This window comes from Acomys russatus, chromosome 6 (assembly GCF_903995435.1).
Source record: "Acomys russatus chromosome 6, mAcoRus1.1, whole genome shotgun sequence".
In the NCBI taxonomy this organism is placed as follows: domain Eukaryota; kingdom Metazoa; phylum Chordata; class Mammalia; order Rodentia; family Muridae; genus Acomys; species Acomys russatus.
In genome coordinates, this window is record NC_067142.1 from 64084345 (window position 1) to 64100798 (window position 16454).

General features: G+C 43.7%; 1 protein-coding gene across 5 annotated transcripts in view; it reads right to left on the reverse strand.

The window, feature by feature from the left end:
• The window catches only part of Pbx1 (PBX homeobox 1), a 308608-nt gene that overhangs the window by 73082 nt on the left and 219072 nt on the right, over positions 1-16454 (reverse strand). For all 5 annotated transcript variants that reach the window (XM_051147799.1, XM_051147802.1, XM_051147797.1 and 2 more), the window contains 2 exons: positions 11259-11449; positions 3115-3250 (listed from right to left, as the gene is read on the reverse strand). In XM_051147799.1, the coding sequence (XP_051003756.1) occupies positions 3115-3250; positions 11259-11449 (327 nt within the window). The remainder of the gene's footprint in view (positions 1-3114; positions 3251-11258; positions 11450-16454) is intronic.

Consider the following 16454-nt stretch of genomic DNA (forward strand, 5'->3'; position numbering starts at 1 on the left):
AAATTCAAAAGAGCAGAGTTAAATTGGAAGGGGAAGGGCGCTTCTGAGTACAATTCCAGACCACGCCACATCTAACTGCACTTTGAAATTCAAATTTCTCTTGATCTAAGTTTCACTGTTCGTATGAATCAATCATAATTACCATTGCTTACTGATTTACATGTGCAACAGGGAAGGAGGGAAAAGGTAGATACATTTTTCAAAAGCAACTAGAAAAAAGAGGGAAAAGATGAAGGTGATTTAGGAGGATCTTATAGGAAGAAAGGAAATGACCTCGGTTCAGTTCTATTCGCTGTACATGGACAAACAAGAAGAAGGTCCTGTGGGAAAGATTTCCTGTTTCAGTGAGAAGACACCTGACTGGGAAGATGTTACGCAGGTTCAGGCACTGGCCTACATAGTGGTACCCTCTATCTCAGATACTATGTAGAGCCAGTGTTTCATTAATTAATACTCAACTGTCATAGACTAAAGGGATGATGATATGTGTTGAGCACTAGGGATGCATGTGGCTGAGGTAGCATGACTCAGACAACACAGAAACGATAATAGATGTCGTGGGGAGTGTTTGATTTACATCACAAACATGTTATGTTCCAAGAGCCTATGGGCAGAGCCCTGGCAAAATCCAGCGGGAAGTAAGATACATGAGTTCAGTGTTCCGGGACAAAAGCTCCATCTGGATGCTCAAATGGAGTTGCATTTGGAGCCTCGAGAGTGCGTAGAGTAGTGCATTTCATAGTTAAGTATTCACAGATGGCTCTTCAAAGCAGATTCCAGAATCTGTTCTCAAAGACGTGGCTACAGGGCTGGTATATGACTCAGGAGTCTGCACTGCTCACAGCTCACATGAGTGATGTGCTGCTGGGGTTGCTACTGCTGCTCTCTGATGACCACACCCTGCGTAGCACTCACATGGAAGGGCCCTTGGGAGAAGGGTCACCAGAAGCACATCAGATGGATTTAGGTATATGAGCCTATTCTTGTTGGAGGCGGGTGTGTGTGTGTGTGTGTGTGTGTGTGTGTGTGTGTGTGTGTGTGTGCGTGTGTGTGTGAGATAAGAGAAACTAATATAGCTTTCTAATACAAGTCAAAAGAAGTTGTGACTGAAAAGGGATGATTAAGGTCCACTGCCTGGAGCATGGACTGATGAAAGCTAAGGAAAGAAGGAAAGTTTAGAATGGGCAGAGTGAGAGTGAGTAGACTTCAAAAGTCTGAGTGGGGCTGGCCCCTGGGAAGAGAGGAAACGCAGATAGCGGCACCAAGAAATGGAGGATCATTGGACGGATCCACCTGAGTTGGATGTGAAAACGGTGGTTATTGGGTTTCCAGCTCCTAAAGAAACCTGGGGAAAAAACAGTACACTTCAGTAGATTTGAGAAGCAGAGGCAGCTTTAAGGTGTATCTTCCAAACAACCGTGCTTGGAGAACGGTATCATAAAGCCTCTCCAAAAGGAAGAGTGAATCCCCTAGAGTCCCACACTAACTCTTGCCAAAAACAAGCTCCCAGCCTATTACTCTATGAAAGGCATCATGTTGGTTCTCCCCAGACTTTGCCTGATAATGTGGAGCAGCTTAGCCTGTCTGCTGTTGTTATTGTCACAGTGGTGTTATTGGTGGTGGTGTGTATGTGTGTGTGTGTGGGGGGGGGGTGTTGGGGAGGGTAAGGATGGCATGGTCATGGGATAGGTAGAAGAAGGAGAAAGGAGACCACAGCATATAAACAATCGTTTTGGTGAACAAAGTGTCCACCACGTGGGGTTCCGTGATGAAGGAGGTAGATGTTGCTCGGGCAAATGCCAAGATCACTAGCTATGCCCTTGCCTGGCTGCAGGAGGATGCTCCCTCATCTCTAGATAAGCTTAAAATCTGGAACGATGGGCTTTAGATTCAGCCCATGGAGTGGCATAACTGTGTCTTAGAAGTACAGGACATTATGCACGGAATCTAGTGAGCTGTGACTTCCTGGTGTGGTTCATGCCTTCAAGTCACTCCTCAGATACACCACCAGTAGCAAAGAGCATTGTTTCTTCCCCTCCACCCCATCTTTATACACAAGAGGTCTAAATCTAGACAAAAACGGTAAGAGCCCTAGAAAGGCACTAGGCTAGGCACCTTGAGTTTGAACACCTGGGTTTGGCTTTCCTTAACTGTCAAGACTAGAAATGACCTTTCAGCTAGGCCTGGGTTAAAAGGCCCATATGCACATTGCCTTGCCTAAGAAGATGTTTCCAAGGACCACCACTACTGTAAGGAAGTCTACCTCTCAAATCTAGGGGACTCTATTATTTTTCTTGTACTTTTTTTTTCTGAGGCAGAGGCTTGCTTTTCTTCTTATATTCATGTTAGAGATTTCTATGTCTACACAATTTTTTGCACCATGTATCTTTTCCAGTCAGTAGGCACCTGTTACAGTTAATGTATGTTGGAGGAAGGGGGCACTCGGTGACACTTGGTAAAACCATTCCAATGTAACCACAGTGGCACGCTAAATTCCTTCTCCCAATCAGCTATTAATTGGGAACCAGAATACCAAGAAAAAGTATTTACAATACTTTTATTCAAGTAGTTTGATTCACTGACTTAAAATAAAAAAGATTTATTTATTCATGTATTTTATGCATGAGTGCTCTGTCTTCATATACACCAGAAGGGGGCATCAGATCCCAGTACAGATGGCTGTGAGCCACCATGTGCATGCTGGGAATTGAACTCAGGACCTCTGAAAGAACAGTCAAGTGTTCTTAACCACTGTGCCATCTTCCCAACCCCGATTCAACGACTCTTATTAAATAAAGTTCTCCCTAGTTTGGGAGAAAAATGCTAAGGGGTTGCCTAAGTTGGGAGAAACAGCATAGAAGGTATTGTATATATAATAAACTGTTACCCATCTGGAGGGAGCCCATCCCTCTTTTCACCCAGTATTCTACTTTTTCTCTTCCTTCGGTTAATTTCTTCACAGACTCTAAGAGCTTATCTTGCCCTTTTAAGGCTGTCACTGGTGGATCATACAAGACCTGGATATCCAAAAACCAACAGCCAACTCCCCGAACTCCAGGACCCTGCCACGAAGTTCCACCAGGTAGGGTGGTGGCTCTTCAAGCGTTCTCTCACCTGGGACACCGTGATGCCACACTTCTTGGCTAACTCCTCTTTGGCTTCCTCACTGGGGTAAGGGTTGCTGAGATGGGAATAGAAATATTCGTTCAGAATTTCTGTGGCTTGCTTGTTGAAATTCCGTCTCTTCCGCCTTCATTTGGGAAAAGGGAAAGGGATAAGAAAAGTCAGGTTAGGTAAACAGAGAGCAGGGTAGCTTCTAGAAGAAGAAAGCAAAGGGTTCACCGAGCAAAGGGTGAGTTGGAGGGAATACGCAAAAGAAGCCAGATGCCCAAACCACTAAGAACAATTGTTCTGCATTTCGCATGCACTGGAGAAGAGAATGTCTGTACATTCAGGCCGGCCTGGGTTTGAGTCCTAGACCAGCTAGATACCAACTGGGTGACTGTATGTCTTCCTAAGCATCAGCTTTTTCAACTCAATGTAAAGAGGTCCTAGTTAGTGCTCAAAGACCACCCACAGGAAATACTCAATGGAACATTTAGCACCCAAAAAAGCCAGACACAGTGCTTTCATTCCAGACCTTTCCTTCTTGGGAATGAGCTTATGCTATTTACCTCACTTGTGAGATAGATGGGGTTATTCCTATTCACAGATAATGATGATGATGATGATGATGTGTATGTGTGTGTGTGTGTTGTTGTTGTTGTTGTTGCTTTTCAAGACAGGGTTTCTCTATGTAGCCCTGGCTGTTCTGGAACTTGCTCTGTAGACCAGCCTGGCCTTGAACTCAGAGATCAACCTGCCTCTGCTTTCCAGGTGCTGGGATTAAAGGCATGCACTGTTGCCACCACTGTCACCCAGTCCTATTCCCAGAGTAAATACTGTGTTCTAAGTCACTCAGCAGGCATGCTATGGAGATACTTTAGGTCTGCCTGGCATCCAACCCACCTTCTTGCTTCTATATAAACTGTGTCCTGGCAGTGACACAAGACTCTTTAGGCCAAGCTAAAACTGAGTTATCATTTTCTCTCTATTCTATCCACATGCAAATGTATCCGACATTTAAAAAAGCCATCTGGGGAAGAGGGCAGGAAACTGACTGGGATTAGCCCCCTGACTGCCTGACCTCCCTCAAACAGAGAGAGAGGTGGCATGTCCTCAGCAGAAACAGCTGCTAAATAGTAAAATAAAAGCTCACAGAATTCCTCCTCATACACAGCTTGCCAAAAGGAAAAAGACCATTTTTTCTTTTCATAAAAGCATTTTTCTGCTTTAAAAAAAAAAGGGTGCTAATTGAACAAATTTCAAATGAGAATCACTTTATTGCTTCCACACTGCTACGTTTGTGGGTAGTTGGACAGGTTTCTTAGAGGACTCTGGGCTCTTTGTAGACCCAGTTTTTTCTCCTTGAAGTGGGTGAAGCCTTACTTTGTAAATTCCCTCTCTTAGCACATTTACCTGCCTTGCTTTTTGTCAAAGTTACTCCTTAAAGAAAAGAATTCTAAAACATTTCTGGTTATGCCAGGATAGAGACTTTCCAAATTTAGCCAACAGAAAGCACCAGTGGCCTTGCTAGACTGGAAATTTAGCTAATATTGTATTTTCAGGGTCCCTCTTGGATTAATTAACACAATAAAGTACCTGATTTTACCGGATGAACACCATCTGCCCACAGGTATCAACTGCAGCTGTCCAGATTATGCCAAGCCCAAGTCACTTTCCTAAATCACACTGAGTTTCTGGGTCATCCAGCATAGGAAATTGTACAGATTGGATTTAAACACCCAAAGAAAAGGGAGGCATGTGTGGAAAACCCTTGCCTAATAGAAATTCAAGGAAGAATTGTCTAGTGGTTAGTCTACCCTCTGGGTTTGCCTTCAAAGAACCCCTGGCTATTATTTTCCTATAGATAGTTATGTTGGGGCTGGGGAGCTAGAGCTGGAATGCTCCCGTCACTGGGAGAACCCCAAGTCCTTCAGCCCATTATTTGCAATTAGCATTACAGTGTATTTTTTGGGAGTCTTCCAACTGAGCTCAAAGGAAATCTCTCCGGAATGAGCTGGTGGTGCAGAGATAGTGCAGACAGCTGTTGCTGGCTCTCTCGGCCTTGTGACGTGCGATCTTCCCTAGGTGGTCTCGTCTACTCAGATGGACTCGCTTATCACCTCTCTCAGTAGCTGTCTTAATCTGTCTCTGAGATCCCCGTGATCAGGATTTTTTCAGAGCTTCCAGAAATATGGTGAAAATAACTCATGTCTGAAGGTGAGGTTGAGAGTGGAGACAACTGCTTTCCTTGCTCGAGTGGTACTGACTAGTAGGTTAACGTTTGAGGTCTCCAGCCAATCAGAAGCAGTGATTAGCCGATGAAGGGAGGAAGCATGCATGTATGCATGCATACATGTGCGTGGGCGTGTGTGTGTACATGAGATATGCATAGTATATATAGGCACTGCTAGAAGAGGGTGTCAAACCTCCTGTTACAGATGGTCACAGACAATTCTAAGTCTAGAAGTGGTGCTGGGACCCATTCCTATGGAAGAGTGGCAAGTACTTTTAATTGCCGGGCTAGCTCTCCCCACCAGGATCTTGGCTTTTAAGGTAAGAGAATGTGGTTGCTCACTGAGTGTTACGGCATCTTAAAGACAGAAGGCTGCCTGTGGCCCATAGGAAACTCTTTTCTTTTCTTTTTCTTTTTCTTTTCAAGAGCCATGATAACGAGGAGCACAGACTCCCTCTTACTGCATACTTTATCCTCATCTGACCACGGCCTCACAGCAGGGCCCGACAGTGCTGATCTCTCACTTCTATCCCTTTGTTCCACCCCTGATGTCACTGCTATTTTTGAATGGTTTAGATGAGCCAGTGTGTATCACAGCACTGCTGACTAATGGTGTCAAGTAGTGTTTCTGTGATGAGGGAATGTTCTATGTTTGTGTTATCCAATACAGTAGCCATAGTGACTTGAGGCTACCATGCAGCTAGTGACTAGTGGAGCTAACAATCTAATTTTAAAAACATATTAGCATTCTAATTTTATATTTGACTTTAGAGTCAAATGGCCATAAACTAGACATGCTCCCTTTACACTGATGTAGCCAGAAGCCATGCTTAAGCAACCGTCACGGAAGAGAATTTAGGACACCAAAGAAATACTGGATGATCATGGAACCCACTGCTTGCTTCAACTCTGTAAGAAAGCCGTGTTTGTCTTTAAACAAGAACAACATCCTGTGGCTACTCCATAAGGTGTGGGCAGTGTTTCCTTCTCCCACTCTGCTGGCCCAGGCTGAGGGACAGAGAGGTCACTGGTTGTTCACGGCAGACTCTCCCAGCTTAGCACACCCTTCGCAGAGTCACTATGGCAACCTTCCTAAGCCAACAAACGTGTTCCTCTGCTCACGTCGTCGCTGAGCTCCAAAATGGATAATATGTACTTATATTACATATAAATATGTAGCTCTATAAGTTGTACTTACTCACATACTAAAGATAATAATATTTAAATGTGTTAAATACAAACGTACAAGATCACTGGCCTAGGAATTGCTATGAGCACTATACTGGGATTGCAAAATGAGCATTATGTGTCAAGCACTGTGTTTGTTTCTCAGGTAAGGAAGCAATCCCATTTTATGGATACAAAACCTGAGTCTTTGGGAGGATAAGCCACTTACCCTTGACCACAGGGGCCATTTACACTGTAGCCAGGATCCAGTGGATTTACTTTGAACTCAGTGGAATTACAGAGCTTATGTAATACTTTCTCACAACCCTTCCCTAAACACCTCTGAGGGTTCTGCTCCTATAAATTAGGGATTCACAATCTCCTCTGGTGCAGCTAAGGTTTTCAGTGTGCCCATCCATCCTACTCCTCGGTCCTCATTTTCCCCAATTCTATAACTGTTACACTATGTTTTTTTCAGCAACATCACATATGTTCTCATTTACCAAAGACCCTGGTGGCTCCCAGGTTCCTCTACCTCTTCAGACAGCCCTGTATATTTATCTCCCACAGTGCTTGCCACAGCTTAAACAGGTCTGCAACTATAAAGAAAACTACCTTAAGGGCAGGACCTATGCCTCACTTATACTGGAAACCTTGTGCCTAACAAAGTAAGCACTTGGTTAGGTAATGCTGCTAAAGTCGAGTGAAGATGGTCTCTGCGTGGCTCACAAGATACCTTCGGTTTCCTGGATCATTTTCCTTCAGACAGTGTTCAGGGGGATGTTCTTAGGTATAACACACAGTTCTATGCTTCTCTGTAAGGAGGTGCCCATGAGATCAAAAGCTATGAGAAGGTAGGACCCACATTAAATATTGTATTTGCTATTCTAGTAGCTAAAACACCATCTGGCCAATACCAGGATTCTAATTAGATGCATACACAATTCTGAATATATGGTCAGCCTGCCCGTGTCTTATTTATGTCTTTTTCTTTGATTTGGTCCCATTCTTTGGAAATTCAGGGCACAGTCCAGGAGTACATTTCTAAGCATCTGTATTATTATTATTATTATTATTATTATTATTATTATTATTATTATTATTATTATTATTATTATTATAAACTCTGACAAAGCACTATAGAAAAAATCTTTTACATTTTTGCTTCAAAACCACTAGGTGCTTTAAAATGTCTCCCTTTCACTCTCTTTAGGAGAACACAATCTGAACTACTGAACAAACTAACCAAGATGAGCAGCACACAGTATGAGATGATAAATGGATGAACGAGATAATAAGTTCTGGCATACTTGCATCAATGTAAGGTAAAGAGAAAACCTAGTACCTGAGCTCAGCTGAGGGGTAAAGTGAAAGGGATTGTGAGGTCCCTGACCCTCCACGTATGATATCTTCTCCTTCAAGTGACTGGGATGGTGACCACAACAGGGTTCTCAACCTTGTGACTAAGTTATAGGCAGAGTTTGTCTGGCAGGCCACCAGGAGGAAAGCAGTCTGATTATGAAAATGTTTCCAGAGATGGGTGCCTTTCACAAACCAAAGTTCTCTAAATCGTACAGGGAACAAGAGAGTTCATTGCATCTGATGTTCAGATGGAGTCACAGCCTCTGCAGATACCTTGGCTGCAGATTTTGCTGAGGACCCAGCCAAGCTATTCCTAACTGTAGCCAATAGAAACTGCAAGGTAATAAACTTGTATGGTTTTAAGCTGCTAAATTTGTGGTAATCTGCTGGACAGCAATTGAAAGCTAATGCAAGGCATTTCCCACCACAAGGGAGTGTAAGAGTCACTTCTACACACCTATTAGATCACAAAGACTAATCCCATTACTAAATCAAGTCCTCTTTGTATTTCATTTGTCTTCCATGAAATCCTTTCTGATGAGGCCTTGCCCCATCAGATGCACAGTTTGGGGGCGGAGAAGGGATGTACAGGACAGGATGTGAATATCCAGAGTGAATGCTGAGTTTGTCTCTCTCTCTCACTGGGGTTGACTTAGTTCTCTCTCCCAATACTAGTAGGAGGTGAGTTCTCTAGCCAGGAAGTTTTGGAAAGCAGTTGTTTGTGACTTGGGCTTTGCTTTGTCCTGGGCAGGCACTTGGGGAGACTTTTTCTGGCAAGTGTATCCGTACAAAGAAACGAGACAACCAGTGACAATAGGCTGGCCGCTCCTGTGAGGTCTGGTGTGCTGATTTGAAGGGTTCTTACTAAAGTAGGAAAGAGGCCCTGCCTTAGAGTGGCTGCCTTTATGGCTCCGAATGGAAGCATCTAGGCAGAGGCCAGTGGAAGAGACAGAACTGTGAGAAAAGTGTATCTAGCTTCAAGTGAGTGCAGTGGGGCTAATGCAAAGAGAAACCCATAAAGACAGAGATTCTGCTCTGCCCACTTCTCTAGTTTCTCTTGTGAGGAGGAACAAGAAAGCAAAAGCAAGCAAACAAACACATCAAGGAACTCAACAACAACAACAACCACCACCACCCAGTCTGGACCCAAGGTTTCTTTTCTTTCCTTCCTTCTTTCCTTCCTTTCTTTCTCCCCACCCAGGATCTGCCAAAGTAAATAGCAGCTCCCGCATTTTAACGAAGGGAGTTACCATGGGGACACAGGCAACACATGCAGCATGGTAGTGGCTGCAGCACAGAGGAAGGACCAAGACTTATAAACCAGGCTGGCAGCGGGCCACGGGGCAAGAGAGACAGAGAGTTCTGCTGGAGGGTTTGATTTTACCAACTTCTATATACCTACAGCCAGACGGGAAACCTGCCTTACTTATATTTAAGATTTTATTTTTATTTTTGATTATATGTATATATGCTGGAAATGTGTACATATGACTGCAGTGCCTGTGTACTTGGGCAGGTCAGAAAGGGCTTTGGTTCCTCTGTAGCTTAAGTTATAGGCAGTTGAGAGCTGCCCTATTTGTTCCGACTGGGAACTGAACTCAGGTCCTCTGCTAGGACAGTTTGTGGTCTTAATTGCTAAGCCACCTTCTGCCCTGTCCCCCATTTTACCTTCTCTTGACTATGGGAGTCTACTGGCCTAGACATATATCTTGCTGGCTGGCATGCTCATTTTATGTCTCATGCAATCCAACAGCATAGTGAAGAAAGCGAGGTAGGAAAAGATGCTGTGGACTTTTAAATAGGTCCATCGACCACACAAGACTACCACCGTGGAGAGAGGAGAGAGAGAGAGAGAGAGAGAGAGAGAGAGAGAGAGAGAGAGAGAGAGAGAGAGAGAGAGAGAGAGAGAGAGAGGGAATATATGCAGGTAGGAGGAGAGCTGAATAATGCCTGGTATCAGAGCAGAAAGCAATCTTGGAATAGCCAGGAATCTCTCAGTCTGGTTCAAAAGGAATAAAACTTCATACATAATGAAATCGTATACTGTCCATGGTATACTAACACTTGATAATAAAAGTCTTACATTGGGAATATTTTCAGGAATTATACAGACACAAAAGACAACTAATTCAAGGTAAACTGTGAGTTACAAAGCATGCCTACACTACAGGATCTATTTATAGATCAGTTGTCAAAATCTACTTCTAGAGTAAAGATGAACTTTGATTATTACTATCTCAGAGGCTGGAGAAGAGAAGCCAAGGGTTCAAATAAATCCATGGTCTACTGAATAGAAGAGTTAAGAACTGGTTCTTGGGGCTAGAGAGATGGTTCAGAGGTTTAAAGTGCTGACTTTTTCTTCCAAAGGTCCTGAGTTCAGTTCCCAGCAACCACATGGTGGGTCATAACCATCTACAATGGAATCTGGTGCCTTCTTCTAGCCTGCTGGCTCACATGCAGGCAGAATACTATATATATAATAAATAAGTCTTAAACAAATAAATAAGAATATTTTTATTTCAGTTCTCGTGCTTTTTTGTTTGTTTGTTGGATTCTTTTGTGTGTGTGTGTTTGTTTTTGTTTTTTGAGACAGGGTTTCTCTGTGTAGCCTTGACTGTCTTGGGTTCACTTTGTAGACCAGGAAGGCCTTCCCCTGCCTTCCCCAGTGCTGGGATTACAGGTGTGTGCCACTGTGTCCAGCTTCTCATGCTCTTTTAAAGGGCTATTCTAGCTTTATTTGTTTTGTGAAATAAATATTTTGAATTCATAAGTAATGTCAGGAGCACCACTGAAGCCAGATAAAAACATCAAACTCACTAACTGGGCCCCTATCCAGCCACCGCCTTGATTCTCTATGCTCAGGGATGCAGGAGTCCTTTGGACTCCTAAGAGGCCCACAGTATAGTAGACGGTAATCGACTAAGACATCGTTACTGAATTCAATGGAGTACAGTCTCTATCTATACAGTATGAGAAAGATCCCAGCTTTCAAACAGTTATAACTGTCCATCTTGGAGGTAGTGTCACTATGATGTGCTATTAAAGTGACAATAAGCACATAGCTCTGATATGTCCCCTAAAGATGACGAAACGGTACTGGGTAACAACAAGAAGAGGTCCTTCCTGGCCGCTCACTGTCACCTGTGCTGTTCACCTAGAGCAAGATCAGGGTCAATAAACATTATCTCCTGCAACCATAGTTTTTTTCCAGCGCTATATGAAACCAGCGGGCTATCCTGTCTCTCAGCCTGCGTTTCTTGGACCTTAGAACTTCACTCAAAGCTAGCGTATGGCACAGCATTCAATGTAGCAGAACTGAAGCTTTGGAGAGAGCCAGCCCACGAGCCTCAGTGTTTCTCTTGAGAAGACCTGGCCACCCATCCAGACTCACCTCGCATCCAGAAACCGGGAGCGCAGGATCATGACCGCCTCACACGTGCTCTGCTTGAGCTGCATCTGGATGGAGCTGAACTTGCGGTGGATGATGCTGACCATCCGCTCAATCTCCTTCGGGGAGATGGGCCTGGTCCGGCTTTGCTCTCGAAGGAGATTCATCACGTGGGTGGTGAATTCATTGCATGCCTGCAGAGGCAACACAGTGAACATGGGGTGAGCTGAAATTTATGGCTTAGCATGCACTTCATACTATGGGGCCTGGGGTGCTTCTCTAAAGACTTGTGCAAGTGAAGAAAACTAGAAGGCTTTGTGACATTTGGTCAAATGTGATAGCTAGAATAAATGGTTGCCTAGAAATTCCTTTTGTCCCCAGTGGCTCTAGCTCCGTGTTTGGACCCTGGCTTCAACTTCTTAAGGGAAAATTAAATTCTGGATAATTTTAATACCATTTTTCTTGTGATTTTATGACAGTGAAAGGGGAAGAAATTAAACATCCACCCCTGTCTTTTGCCCCTATATTAAGAGCAGAGAGGTTTGGGGTCAAACACATCATGAGCTTTCTCTGCCTCGTTCATTATCCCTGACACGGTAGGGCGTCTAAACATTCAGTTTGGGGACACACAAACAGCCAAAAGAGTTTAAGTGGAATCACAAAAGAAAACATCTCTGATAACTCTCGCTGGAGATTTCTCATTAAGTTGGCTTTGAGTTTTATCTAAAGAAACCCTCTTATGCCTGCCTAGTCTATAACATAGGGGGATCCATCCCTATGAACCTAATAAAAAAGAGCATCCACTGTAATTTGGAGGGTCCAGAAACCGCCCTTGTAGGAGCATACTATCAGCCAACCGTGAAGTCAAAGCAGAACTCTAACTCCACTTCTTTATTTACCAGGTGGGAAAACTACGGTCCAGAGATATGAAAGGATTCTCCCAAAGGCACACAAGAGGCATGAGAGGGCTAAAGTGAGACTCAGATGCTTCTATCATTATGGGCCTGGAAATTCAGAGCCTGAACTTACTCTCTGAAAAGCTGCTACCCTCTCTTCCAGTTATTAATACTTAACATCCATAGTCTAGTTTCATTAACTGAACACTCAATAAAATATCTATTCGTGGATTAACTCACAGCAATGCTGTAAAACTGTATTAGATTTGTAATGAAAAGATCAAGATGGTGCTTTGAGAACCTCAAACTTAGGACTCAAAGGACCCCAAGTTTAATATGAAGAGCAGAAACACGGTTGTTATTGACAACATTGCATTACTGTGTTTTTATAGCATAAAGCTCTTCATATGAGCCAATAATGCAGTAGCAATAACAGGAGCCCACACTCATGGACTATTTATTAAAGAATCCTTTGAGTCTGGATGACCAAAAGAACATGGGCCGAGGCATCCGCAGGGTGGCATCTGAACTCCACAGTGGGAGGCCTGCTTTGAACCCTGTTGCTGTGAACATTTATGCAAATTCTTTCATTGCCAGGAGGCACACTTTAGACATCTGAGAGAGTTCATTATTCTTCAACCCTCTAACACATTAAAAGGTACCCATGGTCTTGTACACAGAGACATGTAGAGGAGAACACTTGGATGGGGCAGGAGATGGGGTGAGTGACAGGTTGCCTGGAACCCTGCCCGCAGGACTTTAGCAGTAGTGGCATTTGGGGGAAAGTTCTTTAATATATCTGTGTCTCCTTCCGTTTGTAAGCTGGGGATGCTAGCCCCTTACCTAATGAGGCACAACACAGACCTACAGAGCTACTATGTGTGCAGTGCATACATGGGTCAAAAAAACTGTGAGTCCTCATTATGGCTTCATAACATAGATAACCTAGGGGCTGGAGAGATGGCTCAGAAGATAAGCAAATTTGCTGCCTGCAGGGCTTCTTGCAGAGGACATGGGTTTGGTTCTCAGCAGTCATGTGGCAGCTCATAACCACCTGTAGCTCCAGTCCCAGGGGATCTGATACACTTTTCTGGCCTCCTTGGGCACTGCATATATGTGATGTACTTAGAAACATTCAGGCAACACATTAATTCATAAAATAAAGTAAACAAATGCCAAGGCAGCTTAGAAACTCACTATCTTATCTCGATAGAGTAAACTTCAGCAGAACTCATTTCTGTCTTGGTAAAATAAATATGACAATAAATGTCCCCCTTTCTATTCTGCAGGGGTATGCTGAAGAAAAAGCTACAAATAGGTCTACACAGCATTCTCCATTCAGAAAAGAGTTAACAAGACACAGCTCTGTGACAATCTTATTCTCAAGCCAAACCCAGGCTCTGGAACAGGACCCCCAAAGACAATGAAGTGAAACCTGACAGGGAGCCAGAAGGAATTTTGAGGGCCCCATGACACAGAGTAGGGGGCTAGGCTAAGAGTAAGCCCACAGCCATCTTTCTGAGGAAGCAGAGCAATCTGCTGGGCTGCAGCATCCCTATGTTTAGGGGACTATCAGGGAGCAGGAGCTGCAGGCTAAGGAGGAGTTGTCAAAGTTACCAGCTCTCAGCTGGGAAGCCACAGTGCTTGGCTAATAATAATGTGTTTCATTACAGTGAATCAAACTACTCACAATATCTGGGGTTTAGTCAGGGCATTTTATTCCTGGGCCTTTTATGCTTTGCAATGAGCAGTCAGCAGAGTCCTTCCACCCACTGCTGAGGTGGAGCAAAACAGCTGCTAAGCAGCTGGGAGAACCCACAACTGAGGTTCAAAATTTCCAAGCCTATCTTAGATGGACAAGACAAAATGGTCCAGATTCTTCTAGGACCTGAACTGCCCATCACATACCCTTCAGTTCCCCACATGACATTGACAGAAGCTGGGCTGCTTCTGTTAGCTCAGGTGCTCACAGTAAGATATATGCTTGAAGCGAAAACATAATAGAATGTTCAAGGTCCAACAGTCTCTGTTGTGGACTGTTAAGAAAACCACAAGGAAGAGTTTAAGCTACCTTGTGGGGCAGGGGGAGTTCTAGAAAGGACAGTCCCATGTAGGCTACCCAAGGGCAGCTGGAGATACAGCAAAGGAGAAGATCGCATATGGCACCTCACAGGGCTCTAGATTTTTGGCTGACATCTTGCAGTTCAAGGCATCTTCTTCCCACTGAATACAGTGCTGCTCACAAAGGTAAGAAGAATCCGCATGCTCCCTTAGCTGTAAACTGTGAACACCCCAGATCAGCAATGGAGACTTAGCTCTGTCAACACTCCAGTGGCAATGTTTACAGAAGTGGAAGAACTCCTCCTCGAAGCATCAAGAGGGTCATTTTAATAAACAGCCCTCGGAATAAGATTTGTTTTCCTGACACCATGGGTTTTTTGTTTTGTTTTGTTTTTTAAATCTATTCGAGTGTGTCAGCTCTTAACTACCTTAGCCACCAACAGGAATGGCTACAGAAGTGCTTTAGTAATGTGATCTAATAGTGATGGAAGTTTCTAGAAGCTTCTTTATTTAATAACCTTGGGATAAAAATAGGAGCTTGTTCAGGTGGGTCTATTCAGAGGGCTGGGCGTGAGGGAAGAGGTGGTGGTTAATGATCATGCGGTTATCTGCGATCAATAGACAAAGAACCAAACAGAGACAGCAGAATCCACAGTAACAACTACAGATGTGGAGGGTGACATTTCACTTGACTGAGGTTCCCTACTTTTAACAAAGCCCCCATGAGGAACTGTTGCAGAAACATGAAGAAGATGGATCTCTTAAACATAGCAGCTAAAAGGTTAACGGCGCCATCGCCGCACAAGCTGCTATCTATTATAATTAGCAAACTAATTTTAATAAATTATTAAGCATCCAGAATGTGTTAAGAAGAACTCACTTCCTACCCAGAAACTGCCCACATAAATAAAAAGACATGACGCTTTACTTCCTAAATCTAATAAAAACACAAGGCAAGTCTACCACTGCTACATTTGCATAATCTGCTGTGTACTCGTGAGGTTTTCCCCGAAGTTCTTTACTTCCAACATCTTTATGGTTTATGGTAGGCAGGAATAGAAATCCTTAGAAATTTCTAGAGAGAACATTTTTTATCACTACCCTGGTGCTAACAGTCCAGGCCAAGGAAATGACAGACCCTCTTGTTATTCAATGTTGACCAGTGTTCACACTTTATTTTTTAACTAAATGAAGTCAGGCTTTGTTTTAATGAGAACCCTTGGCCCAAGGGTCAAAACAGGACTCTAGAGAAACCTTTATTCCTCACCCGATGCGTGACTTCAGACACATTTCCCCTCTTTCACCTCACCTTCCTCACCTGTATCAAACGGGTCCTAGGCATCCAACAACAAAATGGCTTGGAAGAGCAAGTGCAATTACGCTGTTGTGAGTATGTTACTGAAATGGACCACTGCTGCCCGAGTGGTTCCATTTTGGATGAAGACAGCAGAAGGAGAAGGGGGTTTCAATGGAGAAATCAGTTCTGTGCTGTCGACATCCCATGCTCACAACGAAGCCATCTTTCAACACCCCCCAAGTCTAACAGGCATTACAGTTGTGTCATTAGGGGAAGCTGTATTTATTGCGTTCCTTTCATGTCTTGCTTATCTGGCATGAGTTAACCTAGATGTCAGGCCTAGGCAGGTTGCTGGCCAACTTCCTGGAGAAGGTGAAGAAGGAACAGCACAGAGGAGATAAACCAAGAGGCCATCCAGAGATCTTTATGACAAAAGTCTGTACCTGCATCTTCTAAAGTTACCCCACTAAGTTAGGGCAGAGTCCAGATTCCTAATCATCCCATTGGGGAAAGGCACCATTAGTAGGCAGGCCAGCTTATTGCAGACTCTGCTGGGACCTGAGACAAGTCTTCATGAGCCAACAGTGTGTCAAGAACATTTGTTCTTTCCCAAGAAAGTACAGGGCAATGACTTACAGTTCTTAACATGTTGGCTTTTATTTTCCCATCCTTCAGTTCCCACTACACCTTGTGTGGTGATTGAATTTGACTATGCTTAACTTAAGGAGGTGTACCATTTCCTCCTGCATAAAAGAGTGGGCTTAGTGGGTATCCGTCCCAACAGTGGAAAGGAATGCAATAATGAAATGTTCTCCACTTCAAACTTTTAAATGTCCATTTCTGTTTTAATATGTAAATTTTCTATCACATTTGTATTTGCTCTCTCACCTAGGAAGTCATAAGTAGACTGCTTTTTTCCCCCTTTTCCAGTTTGGCTCATAAAAA